This window comes from Microcaecilia unicolor, chromosome 6 (genome assembly GCF_901765095.1).
Source record: "Microcaecilia unicolor chromosome 6, aMicUni1.1, whole genome shotgun sequence".
Taxonomy (NCBI): Eukaryota; Metazoa; Chordata; class Amphibia; order Gymnophiona; family Siphonopidae; genus Microcaecilia; species Microcaecilia unicolor.
The window spans coordinates 345,863,239-345,881,522 of NC_044036.1; the positions used below are offsets into that span (position 1 = coordinate 345,863,239).

At 43.1% G+C, this 18,284-nt stretch overlaps 1 protein-coding gene across 3 annotated transcripts in view; it reads right to left on the reverse strand.

The window, feature by feature from the left end:
* Positions 1 to 18,284, reverse strand: part of FASN (fatty acid synthase) — a 126,184-nt gene that overhangs the window by 34,402 nt on the left and 73,498 nt on the right. For all 3 annotated transcript variants that reach the window (XM_030205194.1, XM_030205192.1, XM_030205193.1), the window contains 6 exons: positions 16,357 to 16,475; positions 13,816 to 13,970; positions 13,039 to 13,242; positions 5,777 to 5,927; positions 1,403 to 1,581; positions 532 to 651 (listed from right to left, as the gene is read on the reverse strand). In XM_030205194.1, the coding sequence (XP_030061054.1) occupies positions 532 to 651; positions 1,403 to 1,581; positions 5,777 to 5,927; positions 13,039 to 13,242; positions 13,816 to 13,970; positions 16,357 to 16,475 (928 nt within the window). The remainder of the gene's footprint in view (positions 1 to 531; positions 652 to 1,402; positions 1,582 to 5,776; positions 5,928 to 13,038; positions 13,243 to 13,815; positions 13,971 to 16,356; positions 16,476 to 18,284) is intronic.

Sequence of the window (18,284 nt, forward strand, 5' to 3'; positions counted from 1 at the left end):
TCTGGTATCCCCTTTCAGGGAAGAGGGAGGGGGATTAAGGAGGTGTCATGCCTTAATCCTTCCAGTGGTCAGTTGCTCAATCAGAGCACCTTTCTGTTCCCTGGAAGTTGACTGAAACAGGTCTAATTTAGGATGTGTTTTTTAAAGTCTTGGGTGTTTCCTCCCCTTCAGTAATCGCTATTGGATGTCCTGATTTTGGGCCCTCCCTAGTCCTGCCCAAAACACGCCCACAACACACCACCTTGCTATTTGGACATACTGCAGTACTGGATACCCCTTTTCTGCCTTTGCAAAATCATGATTTGGATGTTTCAAGCATATAGACATCCATATGATTCAAAAATAAGCTCCTTAGTAAAATAAAATATATCAGCTGATATATTTTTTTGGTTGACACTTATATTTTGCAAATAGGAGTTGTGGAAAAAAGTTATCAATGCATTGTATATCACATATAGTCCAGAAATAGGAAATGGTGAGGAGAATAACCATCAGGATCATGGTTTCTTGCATTGCTCTCTGGACACTCACCTTTTCCTCCCGTCATGCTCAGCACATGCTGCTCAAAGGATGTATTTCTGGAATTAGCAAAGCATTTTTCATGTAGCTCTGGGAACCTAGCCTGCAGATATTCTCGCTTCTCCACAGAACCTGTAGCAAAAAGTTTCTAATGTCAAATGTCCAGTAAAGACCCAACAAAGGAAACAGAAAGGAAGCAATGAGGTAAGCAAAAACAGAAGGACATGTCTGAAACAAAGTAAGGGGCCCCCTTGAGTAGGACAGGAAGATTTGGTAGAAAGAATAAGGGGTCTTGCAGTGTTGGGAAAAGGGTCATGAAAGAATATGGAGGGTTGTGGGGGCTAAGTTATGAGAAGGACACATGATGTGAATGATAGAGGAGACCGAGGAAAGAGTCAGAAGGACAGGAGGATCTGTAGAAAAGACTAGGACCACTCAGAATGGATGTCCACTGGAATGAGGTTTGCTGGGAAAGAATGTGATCTGGGCAAGTAGTGAAAAGGCTTCACTCAGGCGAGCACTGGGAAAAGGAAGGCTTGCTGGAGGGGGTAAAAGTAGGATTTGCTAAAGAGAGGGAAAATCTGGAAGGTAAGAGAGTAAAAAGCTCACTGCAAAGAAATCTGTAACAGCAAAGCCTCATGGGAGAAGAAAGGGAGGGAGGGGGATCCATGCAAGTTCACAGGGAAGGAGAAGAGAAAGAAATACTGATCAGATTACAGAAGAAATTGGAATGAAGAGTGAGCCAGAATATTGAATGGGAGTCTGGGTGGGAGAAAGCGAAGTGAGATGAAAAAGGAACTGGAGAATGAGTAGGCTGGAAACAGAATGGGAGGTTCACCAGGATGGGAGAGGCCGAGTTAGGCAATGGAAAATCAGCACTCACCTACAGTAGTATAGACCACACAGCCCATGCTCAGAGCGATGGCGATGGCTGCTTGACCCACACCCCCTGACCCAGAGTGAATGAGCACACTCTCCCCTTTCTTCATTCGACCTCGAACCAGCAAGGCATAGTAAGCAGTGGCATACACCACAGGCACAGAAGCAGCATCTTCCAGGGTCCTAAGGACAAAACAAGCATCAGGACCATCTTTGAAGAGGACAAATTTTATTCTGCCATGAGATTATATACTGAGACAACTATCCACCAAATTTTCCTTAGGAAATTTGGAGCTGGCTTTGCAGTATTTTGCAAACACTGTCATGAATGATACAGAGGCGTTTCAAAATAAAAAAAAAAGTTTCCCCATCCTCCCAAGGTCCTAGTCTTATCCTATACCATTTAACCTGGGAAATGCACCTAGAGAGAGCAATTTTCAGTCATGATAACTGAATTTACCTGGATAACTGCTTAGTTATCCATGTAAAATCTTTTAACGTGGTCTTTATGATCTGTGATAAATTGTAGAGAGCAAGATTCAAAGTCATTTAACTAAACCAGGTATTTGACTTGGTAAAATGGCCTGACTGAAAGCTGCCTAGCTCAACTACAGTGAAAAGTACATGTGGTTGTTCCCTGACAATATAAGCGGTAATATCAATTGTTAATTTAAATTCTCTCACAGCAGAATTTCCCAACTCTATCTTGGGCCTCTATGCTCAGTTGAGTTTTCATGGTATCCACCATGAATATGCATGAGAAAATTTTGCATACAATGAAGAGCCAGGATATGCAAATGTATCTCATGCATATTGGTAGAAGAGTTCTCCGCTGGTTCAATGGCTTCCTAACCGCAAGAACATACCAAGTGATATCTAATTTGAATATATCAGCACCATGGAAACCAGAATGCGGAGTACCTCAAGGATCACCACTCTCACTGACTCTTTTCAACCTAATGATGATACCTCTAGCCAAATCGTTATCCATCAAGGCCTCAATCCATATATCTATGCAAATGATGTCACGATCCACATCCCGTTCAAAAAGATCTAAAAGAAATCACTAATGAAATTAATCACAGCCTCCAAATCATGAATTCATGGGTGGATGCCTTCCAACTAAAACAATGCGGAAAAAAACCACAATGCTTCATCCTCTCATCACAACACAACATGAACAAACCCACCGCTATAAACACCCCTAAATATACCCTTCCTGTTTCAGAGAGCCTGAAAATACTCAGAGTTACAATTGATCAAAATCTCACACTAGAAAGCCATGCGAAAAAACACAACAAAGAAAATGTTCCAATCAATGTGGAAACTCAAAGAGTAAAACCTTTCTTCCCAAGGGAAATATTTCATAACCTGGTACAATCAATGGTGCTAAGCCACCTAGATTACTGCAATGCACTCTATGCTGGATGTAAAGAACAAATCATCAAGATGCTCCAAACAGCCCAAAACACAGCAGCCAGACTCATATTTGGAAAAACAAAATACAAAAGCGCCAAACCCCTAAGAGAAAAACTACACTGGCTCCCACTTAAAGAACGTATTACGTTCAAAATCTGCACACTGGTTCATAAAATTATCTACGGAGAAGCCCCAGTCTACATGTCAGACCTCATAGACTTACCCAAGGAACACTAAAAGATCAGCATGCACATTCCTGAACCTCCACTACCCTAGCTGCAAAGGTCTAAAATATAAACTAACATATGCATCCAGCTTCTCCTACATAAGCATGCTGCTATGGAATGCACTACCACTCACCGTGAGAAAAATCTGTGATTTAACTAACTTTCGGAGATCACTGAAGACCAGCCTGTTTAAAAAGGCATATCACAACGAAACATCCTAACTACCAGACAACTAAACTCAAGCCTGTACGAGATAAAACCTAACTTTCCATACCTGACCAACAAGGTCTATCCTACCACGAATGAACTCTAACACAATATTACTCCACCTCCAATTCCGAATATGAACTCTTAATTACTTGACTGCTTAATTTACTATGACAATTATGATCTTTAATGTAATACCACTTGTATCTCTAACTCCGGAATTGGCGATCGCCATTACGGAACAATGTAAGCCACATTGAGCCTGCAAATAGGTGGGAAAATGTGGGATACAAATGCAACAAATAATAATAATTCATGGTGGATATCAAAATCCAACTAGATGTGGTCAGAAATAGTAGTAGCAAGCATAGCCCATTGTTTTAAGGAACATGCCAATCAACATGATGATATGAAGACCCAAGATGACAAACAAAAGACTTGGAACAGTATGATAAGGCAGTAGGTGGAGGCACTGCACAGCCAGCATGAAGACTCAGGAACAGGGAAAAACAGACAAATTCTATTTCAGGTCTCTTTTACAAAGCCGCACTAGTGATATCAGCGCAATAAATGAGAGGAAGTCCATTCAATTCCTACAGGCTTCCTCTCACTTGCAACGTGAGAATCACTAGTGCAGTTCGATAAAAGAGACCCTTAGGTTACTTGAAAGGCATGAAGGCAATGAGCAGCTAATTTCCTGAAATTCACCAGATGCTACCCAGGTAGTAACAAGTGTTAGTTTTAATGTCGATCCTTGCTTTAGTTATCTGTTTTGCTTGCTGTATCTTTTTACCTGTTTTTCAAGTGTCACTGATCTACTGTGACAATAAACCTGTTAGTTTATTGGCTCTGTTGTCCTGGACTGATTAAGAATCCTGGTGGTTTGTTTGTTGGGTCTGTGGGTGCTTTCCAGGAACTGTGGGACCCCTGAGAATGTGGCCCCAGTGTCCTAGAAATCACCAGGGAATAACGTAAGAGTGGGAGACTCGCCCAGAGGCGCACCTGAGTAGTGCTGGGGACAGACCCTCCAGGTGGCCGCAGGATTAACCCCTGGCAAGTGCTAGGTGTTCTGTGACAGGAAGTATTTGCTAGAGGAGAAAGTCTGGGTAGAAAAGCAAAGGTTACAGGAAATGAAGGGTCTGTGTCAAAATTTAAAGCAGTGTAATTTGTATGCTTGGTTACTGGAGCTCTAGGAAGACAAAGCATCTGTAATGGAAAGATGGACAAAGATTTAGAAAGGTTGCTGGAGAAAGGGTGGAAATTTATACAAGGGGGAAAGGGTGGAATATTCAGCCCCCCTGCAGAACAATGGGTATAAGCTGCTTTATAGAACCTGTTATTCCAGTGAAGATATAGAGATGGCATAACCAGGGAGATCTGTGCCATGGAGATGGCATATGTTTGTGGAAAAGTGGACAAACTGGCAGTTACTTCCACATGTGGTAGTCTTTAGGTGGATCCTAAATGCTTCTTACTAAACATTCCAGTCATGGGGGGAACTGAGAAAGAACAAAGGTTGACTATATGGTGGAGACAAGGTGCACAGCAGTAGACTCTGGATAAGAACAAGCTACCCCAGAGGGAAACTGTAAGATGTTTCTAGGACGGTTTAAAATTGCTGCAACTTATAGGTAGCACTCAGTGGCCAAAGACGAACCTTTTGTGGTATTGGAGGAAGAATACCTGTGAGAAGTCATGAAAATGAAGAAGTGGATAGAAGGAAGGGTTGCTTCAGGATCGATCAGGGAGGGAGGGGAGAAGCATGGAAAGTACTAAGGTGTAGGAAAATCACAATACCATAAACCACCCAAGTTTAGAGGGATGAATATTTTGATTATAATGATCAGGAAAAGTAAAGTAATCTTGGGAAATAAAATAAGGGGTCTGGGAATTTTGGAGTTAGGTACAGATAATAATAGGGAAAGGTATCAAAGTTTGTAGACTGTAAGGTGGGGGAGGGGGAGCATGGGGAGAAATATTGTAAAAATATGTTCAAAGATATTGTTCTACATGACTGGTCCATGGAAAGAACTATTGGTTTGATGTTTGTAATTTTTATGTGCATTTGAAAATTAAAAACAAAATTATTAAAAAAAATATCACAACCTTTTCAAATTTATTTATTTATTTGTTGCATTTGTACCCCACATTTCCCCACCTATTTGCAGGCTCAATGTGGCTTACAGAGTACCGTCAAAGGCGTTTGCCCAATCGGTTGAACATATACAAGGTTGTATGGTGATCGAATTAGGTATATGTGGAGGGTCGGAAGGGATGAAGGTTGTGTGTTGTCCAGTACGATCATTAGTCATGCTGTGTTGCTTGTTGAAGAGGTTTATGTAGGGTCATTGGGATAGGCCTTTTTGAAGAGGGAGGTTGGTTTTTAGTGATTTCCTGAAGTTTAGATGATCATGGATTGTATTTTATAAGAAACGATTTTAGGTGATAGAAACATAATTTGATATATGTCATACCACAAGACAATTCTCACTAGGTTAATTACGAAATATCAAGAACAAACTTACCAGTTTTCCGGAACATCCCAAATGAATCGCTGGTCACAATCCACCATAGTAGCCAGTCCTTTGGCTGGAAGTAGTCCCATGACCCTCTTGCCAGTGGAGTCACGACCTGAAAACTCCATTCCCAGCATAGATTGCTGTAATGCTACATCACCTGAGATAGTGAAAACGATTTTATTTTGAAAACTGTCACCAGAAGAATGGTTTGGCACAAATGCGTCTCTTGAAGATAATTAACTTCCTGAAAGGGTTCGTGATTGACACTTAATTCTACTACTGCCATTATAATTAAGGGTTTGGTTTTTTTTAGTTTAATGGGAGACTTAAATATACCACCTTTTAACGTGGACCAAAGACATAGCAAAGTGGTTTACAATAACACTAGAAGGGAATCAGAAAGAAGAACTACAATCAGTGGGTAGGAAAGCCATAACAAACCAGCAGTGAAAGGGACATTGGGCTGATGATTAGAGCAATGGGCTGAGAACCAGAGAAACCAGTGTTCAAATCTCATTCCTGACACTGATACTCCTTGTGACCTTGTGACTCCCCGCTGCCTCAGGTACTCAGATTGTTGGCTCTTTGAGGCAGGGACACTTACTGTACAGCACTTTATGTGTCCATTAGCCCTATAAAAATAAGTATTAAGTAATACGTATTAAGATAGGAGGCACTGCAGAGGGTTGTTGCTTTCATCTCCTAAACTTTTGCCTTCAAATGAAGATTGGGGGGTTTCTGAGGGACATGCCAGCATCCCCTGATGAAACTTTTCATGTGTGGGAGAAGAGATTACTGAAGTGGGGGGGGGGGGGGGGGGGGGGGGTGTAAGTTCCTTGTTTAACTAGGCAACTTGTATAAATGATGGAAGAGAAAGAGTTTGGTCTGCTAATGCTTAGATGCCTAGAGTTAGCCACTAAACTTTCTTCCCGGTCCCATTCAGAAAGCTAAAGTTAATAACTCAAGCCCAGTGATTTTGCAAAGTCTTTGATAAAAGCAGGTTTGATCAGATCATTGAACCTACCATCCTGCTCTGACATGACTACTCCAGGTCACTTGAAGACACTCAGAAGACCTTAATGGGAGATCTGCTCAATCAAAGAAATAAGAGGTGTTTATCCCACATCTACCTGGCTAACTGATAATTGTCCCATTCTTCAAAAAAAATTATTCAAATCTTTTTTTAAAACTCAGCTATTCCACAGGCCTTAATGTGGGATAGAACTCATTTGACAACCTACTCCACAACTTAATGTGTATTAATGTAATGTGTTCAAAATCTGTTACTAGTTAATTTCATGAAATGTCCCCTAACCAGTACTACCTGAAAAGTGGGTAATTTTCAATAGCCCAGGTTATATGCAAAATATCTGGGGGTTTTTTTATCTCCTACATTGTGCCAGTTGTCAAAGGTCAATGATCAATGCTACGTGCCTTTGAGAATGGCCAGGCATTAAGGGTGTAAATTTAGGTGACAGGAACAGGTGTAAACAGCTGTATTTGAGCCATTTAAGTTTGCATGGGTAGAGTATAGATGTGCACATAAATGATAGTATCTGATAACTTAACATGTTCTGGCTGAGATCTAGGCACAGGCATTTAAAGCAGCAATAGAGCTGGTGTGAATGATTGGAGTGGAGAAGTAACTTAATGGTTAGTGCGGATACCTGAGAACCAGGGGAACTGGGTTTGATTCCCACTGCAGCTCCTTGTGATTCTGGGCAACTCACTTAACCCTCCACTGCCAAGGTACAGAATGAGTACCTGTATATTATATGTAAACTGCTTTGATTGTAACCACAGAAAGGCGGTATATCAAGTCCCATCCCCTTTTCCCTTACCATACATAGTAACATAGTAACATAGTAGATGACGGCAGAAAAAGACCTACACGGTCCATCCAGTCTGCCCAAGATAAACTCATATGTGTATACCTTACCTTGATTTGTACCTGCCTTTTTCAGGGCACAGACCGTACAAGTCTGCCCAGCAGTATTTCCCGCCTCCCAACCACCAGTCCCACCTCCCATCACCAGCTCTGGTACAGACCGTATAAGTCTGCCCTCCCCTATCCTAGCCTCCCAACCACCAACCCCTCTTCCCCCCCACCTGCTCCGCCACCCAATTTTAGCTAAGGTTCTGAGGATCCATTCCTTCTGCACAGGATTCCTTTATGCATATCCCACGCATGTTTGAACTCCGTTACCGTTTTCCGTACACATAACTGCATTTTCTGTTCTATAAAAACAGCTGCCTCTTACCCACCTTATCCTAGGTGCTCCTGTTGTAGAATTACCTACTAAAAGCCTTCACTGACTTTACCCCTGCCCTTTGTGCTGATGGTCAGTCATGGGCAGAACAGTTTGCATACTTTTGAAAATCCCATTCCTGCAAGTTATTTTCCTCCCCTGACTTAAACTCATCCACGGGCAGGGCTGATTGTAACGCAGCCAAGAGTACATACACTACAGCTGGTGAACATACTTTTACTGCATTTGAAAGCCATGTATCTGTTTGAAAACTGCCCCCTTCAGTATGGAAAAATCTATGCCAACTCTTCCATAACACATGCACTTTTAGCCAGGCTCAGGGAAGGCAGTTCCAAGAGCTTGTTTTGGGTGGAACTGAAAAATAACACACAGAGATATAATATTTTCAAGTCTAAGTGTCTTATATTCCTTGTAAAATCTACCCCACAAGTTCTAAAGGGAATACATACACTTAGATTGTAAGCCCTCTGGGGATAGCAATATACCCACTGTACCACTGTTCTGGCTAAGCTAAGCAGGAGTCCTCCGACTGCACTGCTGCCTGTGGGGGGCGCTGCTTCAATATTGTGTTTTCAATCATTAGGACGGGCAGGTTCTCTGGAGTCGTGTAGAGCTTGTCTGTCCCTCACTAATGAAAATGTGATAGTGAAACATCACCCCCACTGGCAGGACTGTAGGTGGAGGACTCCTGCTCAGCTTAGAGGGAACAGTGACTGTATCTGAATGTAAGTCACCTTGAGCTACAACTGAAAAAGGAATACAATCTTTCAAACAGTGCAAAGTTTGCAGGTAAAAAATACTCTGAAAATTGCCCCATAAAAAAATAGTAAGTTATAGCAGATCATTGAATCACTGAATTATAAACAATTCAGAAAAAAACGCTTAAAACTTACCTTTTTAGAAAGTTTGTAAATGTTTTTACCAGAAAATGTATTTTCCTAGGAATGCCTAGTTACTTATTTGTAAACCACATAGACGTCTTAGGGGTAAACGTGGGATAGAAATGCCAATTGTATTGTATCACATTGTAACTAGCTGAATCATACCTCAACATCATTTCTTTTTTGTTCATACTAGGCCAGTCCAGAACAAGTGGGTTATGTCTGTCAACTGAGATTCACCCCTAAAGGGTATTGTCCAGCCACAGAATCCTCAGTACTTTTCTCCATCTCCAAGCAAATGGCTGATGGACTGTGCAGCTCCCCTTTGGTGCTTCTCTGCCAGCTCCTGACCAAGTAACATACATACATAGTAAATGACGGCAGATAAAGACCTGTACGGTCCATCCAGTCTGCCCAAAAGATAAACTCATTTTACATGGTATGTGATACTTTATATGTATACCAGAGTTTGATTTGTCTCTGCCTTTCTCAGGGCACTGACCGTAAAAGTCTGCCCAGTACTCTTCTTATATTAAATGTTCTGAAGCCAACGTCGAAGCCCCTTAAAATTTACACTCAAGCCCATCCATATCTATTCAGTCACGATCAGGGTGTAGACCGTAGAAGTCTTCCCAGCACCAGTTTCGCTTCCCTATTTCTGGCGTCGCCACCCAATCTCCGTTAAGATTCCGTGGATCCATTCCTTCTAAACAGGATTCCTTTGTGTTTATCCCACACATGCTTGAATTCCATTACCGTTTTCATCTCCACCACCTCCCGTGAGAGAGCATTCCATGTATCCACCACCCTCTCCATGAAAAAAATACTTCCTGAAATTACTCCTGAGTCTGCCACACTTCATGTCCTCTAGTTCTACCACCTTCCCGTCTCCGGAAAAGGTTTGTTTGCGGATTATTGCCTTTCAAATATTCGAAAGTCTGTATCATGTCACCCCCATTTCTCCTTTTCTGCAAGGTATACATGTTTTCAGGTTGGCAAGTCTCTCCTCGTACGGTTTGTAATGCAAATTTCATTAAGCCCAGCATCCTGTTTCCAACAGTGGCCAATCCAGGTCACAAATACCTGGCAAGATCCCCAAAAAGTTAAATACATTTTATGCTGCTTATCCTAGAAATAAGCAATGGATTTTCCCCAAGTCATTTTAATAATGGTCTATGGACTTTTCCTTTAGGAAGTTGTCCAAACCTTTTTTAAACCTGGCTAAGCTAACCGCCTTTAACACATTCTCTGGCAACGAACTCTAGAGTTTAATTACATATTGAGTGAATAAACATTTTCTCCAATTCGTAGTAAATTTACTACTTTATAGCTTCATTGCATGCCCCCTAATCGTAGTATTTTTGGAAAGAATTGAGCAGGACATGACCTAAGAGATAAATCTTTTAAAGCCTTGCTGGAGCTCGGCTGACACTCAGAAGCATGCCCCCCCATATAAGGGTTTCCTCCCCAGCTGTATAGTCAGCTGTCTTCTGAAGACTTATTAGTTCAGTTGTCTTTTACAGCTGAATAGTTTAGCTGACTCCTCGTGCTGGATGCCTCAGCTCTTCTTGGGCTAGACAGCCTGACTCTGCTTGGGCTGGGTGGCTCAGCACTCTACTCAATCTGGTTCATTCACATCTCTTTTCAAGTGGGATATTTTGGTTCTCTTCTCCAGAGTGATAGCTTAGCTGTGCTATTTCTTTGAAATGCCAGCTATCTATATCCATATAATTGCATACTGTCACTTGTATGTTGGGCATTAAAAGTTATGGGGACAAGTTTTTGGCTTGAACATCTAGTCCCACCGCTCTACGGCTACTGCTTTGCTATATCCCACTTGTTCTGGACTGGTCTGGTATGGATAAAAAGGAAAAGAGAATTATGTCTTACCTGATAATTGTCTTTCCTTCAGTCCTATCAGACCAGTCCAGAAACTCCGTTAATTTTATTTGCACTCAATAGTGTTTTCTTCTTTCCTTTTCCAGATATAATTGAAGATGTTTTTGTTTCTCTGAAGTACGCCACTGCTTGCATCTCCTGATGCAGTGAACTCACTGCATGTTGATAGAGTATATGCCTACATTATTAGAATTGATATTGGCTGAGCACAGCATTTTGTTCTGCCATATATATGATGTTTTCGCAAACATTATGAACATGAGCACTACTGCTTGGCTACTTGAAATACTGAAGATGGCTGCACGATACCTTTTGGGGGCAAATCTCTTGGAATTACTTTTCTTTCTCTGTCTCCACCCACTGGTCAATAGACATAACCCACTTGTTCTGGACTGGACGACTTAAGGAAAGAAAATTATCAGGTAAGACATCATTTTCCCTTGTATCTCTCATAAGACCTTTAGTTCAATAATAAACAAACTGAACCTGGATGATCTTTAAAAGGAGGAAGCTTGCTGGATTCCCAGTTTTAAAAGCCATTGGTTTAACCAAGCGACTGTTCTTTCTTCCAGTTTTTGGCAATATATTTTAGTGCAGCAAGCAGGGATGGTGATACTGGTTTCACCACATGGTGATATAGATTAAGATTAGATAACTCCATAAGAGTACACACATTTGGTAGAACCATACATCACCCTTATTTATAGCACTCTAGACTAGAGCTTATTAATTACACCACACCTCCCAAAATTATGTATTAACTCCCCTTTCTGAGCTTTACATCTTTAGAAATTTGGTGCTACCTGAGGAGATGTCAGTCAATGTAAGCTCAAACTGTGACCCTCATTTTTGCCCTGCATCTGATTTCCCTCTAAGAAAAGGAAGCACAGCATCTCTCCTCTAAAATATGCAAGTTCTGTCTCTTAATATACAGTACACTGGGTAATAGAGGTATGTATTTGTGAACATGCATTTGGTTCATGTAAGTGCATAAAATTAAAAAATGCAAGCAGAGTACTTCTGAGCACACATGGAGGGGCATAATCAAATGAAAACGTCTATCTCCATGGGCGTTTATCTCCGAGAACGGGTCCGTGAAGGGGCGGACTGAACCTTATTTTCGCAAAAAAATAGACGTCCATGTTTTATTCGACAATTTGTGAGCTGGGCGTTTTTGTTTTTCAGCGATAATGGAAAATGAAAGCGCCCAGCTCAAAAACGAATAAATCCAAGGCATTTGTTCGTGGGAGGGGCCAGGATTCGTAGTGCACTGGTCCCCCTCACATGCCAGGACACCAACCGGGCACCCTAGGGGGCACTGTTACAAAAACAAAAAAAAAAGGTAAAAGAGCTCCCAGGTGCATAGCACCCTTCCCTTGTGAGTTGAGCCCCCCAAATCCCCCTGCCCACAAGTCTACACCATTACTATAGCCCTAAGGGGTGAAGGGGGGCACCTACATGTGGGTACAGTGGGTTTGGGGGGGTTGGATGACTAAGCATTAAGCAGCACAATTGTAACAGTTAGGGGGGGGGATGGGCCTGGGTCCACCTGCCTGAAGTCCACTGCACCCCCTAACAATTGCTCCAGGGACCTGCATACTGCTGCCAGGGAGGTGGGTATGACATTTGATGGTGAAAATAAAAAGTTGTGAAGCATCATTTTTTTGTGGTGGGAGGGGGTTAGTGACCACTGGGGGAGTCAGGGGAGGTCATCCCCGATTCCCTCTGGGGGTAATCTGGTCATTTAGGGCACTTTTTGGGGCCTTATTCGTGAAAAAACAGGGTCCAGGAAAAGTGCCCTAAATTCTAGCTACAAACGCATACTTTTTTTCCATTATCGGCGAAGGGCACCCATCTCTGTTCGGGTGATAACCATGCCCCAGTCCCGCCTTCACCACGCCTCCGACACTCCCCCGTCAACTTTGTACGCTTCCGCGATGGAGTGCAGTTGAAAACATCCAAGTTCGGCTTTCGATTATACCACGTTATTCGTTTTTGTGAGATAAACGTCCATCTCCCAATTTAGGTCGGAACTTGGGCGTTTTTCTCGTTCGATTATAAGCAGGATGGTAACATAAACACAAAATCATGAATATGGAAAAAAATTGCAAAAGCTTTGTTTAAAATGAAGACTAAACCACACTGGCCACACACATCCCTACTGGGCAGAATAAACTTGGGTGAAAGTGTCAAGAAGTGGGACATGGAGCATTCTTACCTGGGATGGCATCAGGAGGTAGTTTCCCAGTTGCTAACATGATATCTCGGAAGTTGAGAGATGCGTTATAAACTTTACAGAGCTGGACATTGGGATTATTTGGCTGAAAATGTCGCAGGGGAGAAGAGATCCAGCGGAGGGAGGACAGGTCACCACGAGACAAAACATTCACAAAAGCACAATCTGTTTCTTCCTGAGGAAGATCTGCAGAAGCATCAAAAACATGAACATGGGATATTTCTCAAAATCCTAATATCATTTACAAGAAACAGAAGCATACGCAGGGCTCTCACTAAAGAATTACACTCCTCACACATGAATGCCTCTAGATTCATTGCTTTCTTTGTCTTGTCCCAAGAACATACTCCACCGACCCAACATAAAATACCTGGACACTTATGACACAATGGAACCAAAGACCGTATTGGACATTACCTGACCCTTCCTACCCTCTCCCTCTCTAAGCTCCCCCAACTGTACCTCATTCTACCACAAAACCGCCTTGAATTAATCCACACCATATATTTGTTCAGACCGGAATCGGCTAACGCCGTTAACGGTAATATGTAAGCCACATTGAGCCTGCAAAAAGGTGGGAAAAGGTGGGATCCAAATGTAACAAATAAATAAATAAAAACATTACGCAGTGTTGCAATCTGGGGAACGCAAACTTAGGGTCATAGCAATGCAAAGCAAGCAGCAGTGTACATGGCCGGAAGTGGAGGGTGTGCTGAGGAAGATGAATTTCCTAAGTTCAGGTGATACCAAGAAAGTCACCTTGCTGCAGCAGGGAATGTCGGAAGGCACCCCACTGTCCATCCCGATAAATATTCATTGCCAGGTCTCTTCGTAGCAGTGTTTGTGTCTCTGCTGAAGTAGGATGAAGGCAGGGAATGACTGAGGAAGTTTCTAAGTTTGATACAAAGATGCACCTGAAACCCAAACAAAATAATTGTCACTGCTCTTCAAATTTTTTTAAATCTTTCATGTAACATATGAACACAAGAACAGCCTTACTAGGTCAAAACCAAAGATGCTTTAGAGGCCAGCATCCTGTCTTCCAATAGTAGCAAACGAAAGTCACAAGAACCTGGTAGGATCCCAAAGAATAGATCCAGGCCATTTCACAAATTTGCAAGGATAACCAGTAGCTTTTCTAAGTCTTTGTGGCTAATAATGGTTAATAGACTTTTCCTCCAGGTACTTGTCTGAACCCTTTGCAATCCAGCTGTGCTACTTTTATCACATACTCTGGCACGCATTCCAGAGTTTTACGGTGATTTAGTGAAAAGACTGTCATTTTTAAAACAAATTGGAAAAAATCTCAGTTGTTTTTTTCCTTTTTTTAAATGGAGGCCGTTATTGAAACATACAAGAAAAATAACAACCATTAAACATTGATTTCTGAAAAAAAAAACCCCATTTGTTATTCATATACAAAGTAAGTAACCCCCTGTTTTTAGAACAATTTTTAGAGAGTATAAACAAAAATTCAGGATCAAGACACCCTTGCCCATAAATCCCCCTTCTCGTACCCCCCCCAAACCCAGTAAAGCTACCCAACCCTGCAAGGGGGGGGGGGGGGGATAAAAAATCATTAAGCTACTCCCTTCCAACCACTCAGCTGTACAACCCCATCCTTTTCCCCAGAGACCCTATGTGCTTGTCCCGTGCTTTCTTGAATGCAGACATAGGTCTCATTTTCACCACTTCCACTGGAACCCTTTCAGTAGAGCAGGGATATTTTTTGTTAATGAGAATAATAAATCAGAATGAAAATTTTTGGTTATTAGTTTTTGAGAACTAGAATATATCATTTTTTAACAATAAAAATTGGATAAGAATATAAAAAAAGTACTGACCCAAATAAAATATGAACTATAATTACTCATTTCTGTTAATGAAAATTTCTTAAACTGGAATGAAAATCATACATGATGAAGATTGTGCTTTCCATCTCTCTTACTTGTGCTGGCGCACATTTAGTGGTAGTCGGCAGCAGCTGAAGATGACGCTGGAAATGCCACTCTTCAGCTTTGCAGTCTGCTGCATCTCCCTGACACCACCAACACCGGCATCCTCACATGTTCAGTTTTCAGCGCATGTGCAAAAACCCTGACCTCGGCTGACACCTTTACCTGCTTGGTTTTTGCGCATGTGCTGAAAACTGAACATGTGAGGTGACTGCAGACAGTGAACAGCAGCGTTTTCAGTGACATCCTGAGCTGGCAGGGCCTGGGATCCCTGCTAGTTAGTACAGCTGAGCAAAGAGTGCACTCATGCCACTGTTAAATGTATACCATCAGCAGACCACTTATGGCACTGGTTATGCCACCTGCATGCTGGACAGGGCTCACCATTCCTCCCCAATGATCCGCAAAGTCTAACGCCAGCTCAGAGCTGGCGTTGATTTTGCCGCGGCCAGCGACCCAATCTTTGGCGCGCTGGCCGCTGATCATTGGGGATGAATGCGCTAAGCGCTGATTAGCATGCATTTGCAAGCTAATTGTGCTAGAAGCCCTGTTTAGCATTTGCATGCTACTTGCGCTAAGAGCCCTCAAGTGCGTTTTTTCAGGCGCTGGAGGTCTCTGATCATGGGTCGGCAGCAAACTCCGGCGCTAGTATGGCGTTAACAGCCTCTAGCGCTGGAGTTTGCTTTTGATCATGAGGGCCTGAAAATATGTAAACCGCTTTGAATGTAGTTGCAAAAACCTCAGAAAGGCGGTATATCAATTCCCATTTCCCTCCCTCCCTCCCTCCCTATCTGTACCCAAGGAAGCCAGTGAGCCATCCCTCCTCACCCCAATTTGTATCACAGAAAGCTACTGAACCATCCCCTCCTAGCCCCTACTGCCACTCTCTCTCCCCTATCCTTATCCCAACAAGTCCCCAGTCTCTATCTCCGCAAGGCAGCCTTCTTCCCACCCCCACCCAGACCCCCAGTAGCCCTTGAGCTACTGATCTTTACCCTGCTGTCATGACAGCTGCCAGAACAGGAAACTTCCCTGCTCCTGCACCATACAGCTCTGTGTCCGAGCTGTGTGGCGCGGGAACTCCCATGCTGGTCTTGTGAGACATAAGATCAACACGACAGTTCCCGTACTGCACGACTAGGGCTTCTACAGAGATGTGTGGTGCAGGAACAAGCAAGTTCCTGCTCCAGCATCTGCATTAAAAGAAATCAAATTTGTAAAATAAAAGGCATAAAATCCTAATGAGTCCAGCTTCCGTCCTGGGCTGACAGTGGTGTTTATTTCAGTCTGGTCTGTTCTTTGGTTGCTCCATATCATACACTTATCTAAGAAGTACATTCCGTACCTGATCCTGTGCCCCCCGGGTTCCTGTCGCAGACAGTTTACCATTCCTACAATTCCAGAGTTCCCACAGCTGGTTGCCATCAGCCACAAAGGCTGCTCTGAAGAGCTGGCCAAGATTGTCTGGAAAGAAGAATGCAGAGGATATGATTAAACAGCCTCTTTCTCTATATTTCCACCGATACCACGTGCTGCTTATATGCAATTTTCAGAACGTTAACATGCCCGAGCCTAAATGCCATAGGTTTTCCTTTTCATATATTTGAGTCCCCAGTAAAACCAAACGGGTCTCCAGAACAGCTTCAAAAGTCCTTCCAGCAGACAGCGTGGGAAGTTTTCAGATTATTCATAGAGAGCTGGTGTTGGGGTGATAATGATTGTTGGGGGGCCAAGGAGCCTCAAAATTAATTGGAGGAGGCACATGGCTGAAGGTTTACCTGTCTGGAAGGGGATCTTAGCGTGCTTTAGAGGGGGGAAGATCCTTTACTCCAGGGGGCATTCTGCTCAAAAGTAAAATTTTAAAAACTTCTGTATAAAAGTTTTGAAAAATTGTCTTCATACTTTATTTGTCTAGAATTCCTCAATCGTAAGGCCTGATTCCTTCCCTGAGGCAAGAAATTATTCCAACCCCAGCCTTTTCCTACCCCTGTTCTCTCTCTTGGCTTGAACCCCTTCCCCTACCTAGGATCAGCCCCCAACCTTTTCTGTGCCACCTTCAAGGTAAATACCTCCTCATTTTGTACCCCTGCCCTGCCCCCTCTCTGTTCATTCTCTACCAGCTCTCTGCAGTTCTCTCTTCACCTCTCAACATTTACTTACTTCCCCCCTAACTCCCAGCAAGACCCCTAATTTTGTCCATTGCTAAGACCTCCCTCTCCCCAAGCACCTACCCTCTCTCCTTTCCTCCCCCTCTTCCCCCAGGTACCTACTCCACTCTCTCAATTTTCTCCCCTTCTCCTCCAGGCATCTATCCCACCTCTCCTTATGCCTTCTCCTCCCCAGGCAACTACCTCACATCTCTTTGTTACCTCCCCTCATATCTCCTTTCTCTTCCCTAACCCCCATGCCATGCACCCCCTGCAGCTTTCTCCAGTCCCCACCATAAAACACACTTCCTCCAGCCTCCTCCTCCCTGCAGTAACCCCTCCTTGATAAATCCCGTTTTTTGTCCCCCACACCCATAGCTTACCAGTCTCCAATGCCACAACATATCGCTCCCTACAGCTTTATCCAGTCCCCCAAGGTACACACTCCAACCCCCCATGAAACACACCATCCACCTTTCTCCAGTCCCCTTTATCCCTGTGGCACCACCTCCCTGGCACACTCCCTAGTTTTCCGTCTTCCCTCCCATGGCTCATGCACCACTATCTTGTCAGCCTCATACCCCACACTACACCATTCCCCTCTAGCTTTTTCCATCCTTCATTTGATGAAGAGAAGGAGGTATGTGTCCTCAAGGCAAATGATGCATTGTGCAGTTGCACAGAATACCCCTCAGGAGTAATTCTTGTAACCTCATTTAATTCTTCAAGTTCCGTCTAAAGGTTGTACAAGAATACACAATGTTGAGATCACTTGTAATAAAAGACTCGTCACTACACTGCCTATCAACTGGCTGCAGCATATTGAGGGGTATTTACCACAGCATTATTTACGAGCATCACTGCAGGTTAGTGATTCCTGCAGTAAATATAAATTACAACCAAGGCCCTTCTCAATCCAATCCCTTCTTCCCCGAGCAAACCTTTCCTCTTGATACCCTTCCCCCATGATCGGCCCCCATCCAACAGGAAATCCCCCATTTCAAGCCCCTCCTCAGGTCAACCCCTAACTCGTCTGCACTCACCCCGAGTAATCCTTGGTAGTCTAGACTGTGGTAAAAGTGATCTCCCACCCCCACCCCATAGTTTCCAAAGTTCAATATGGTGG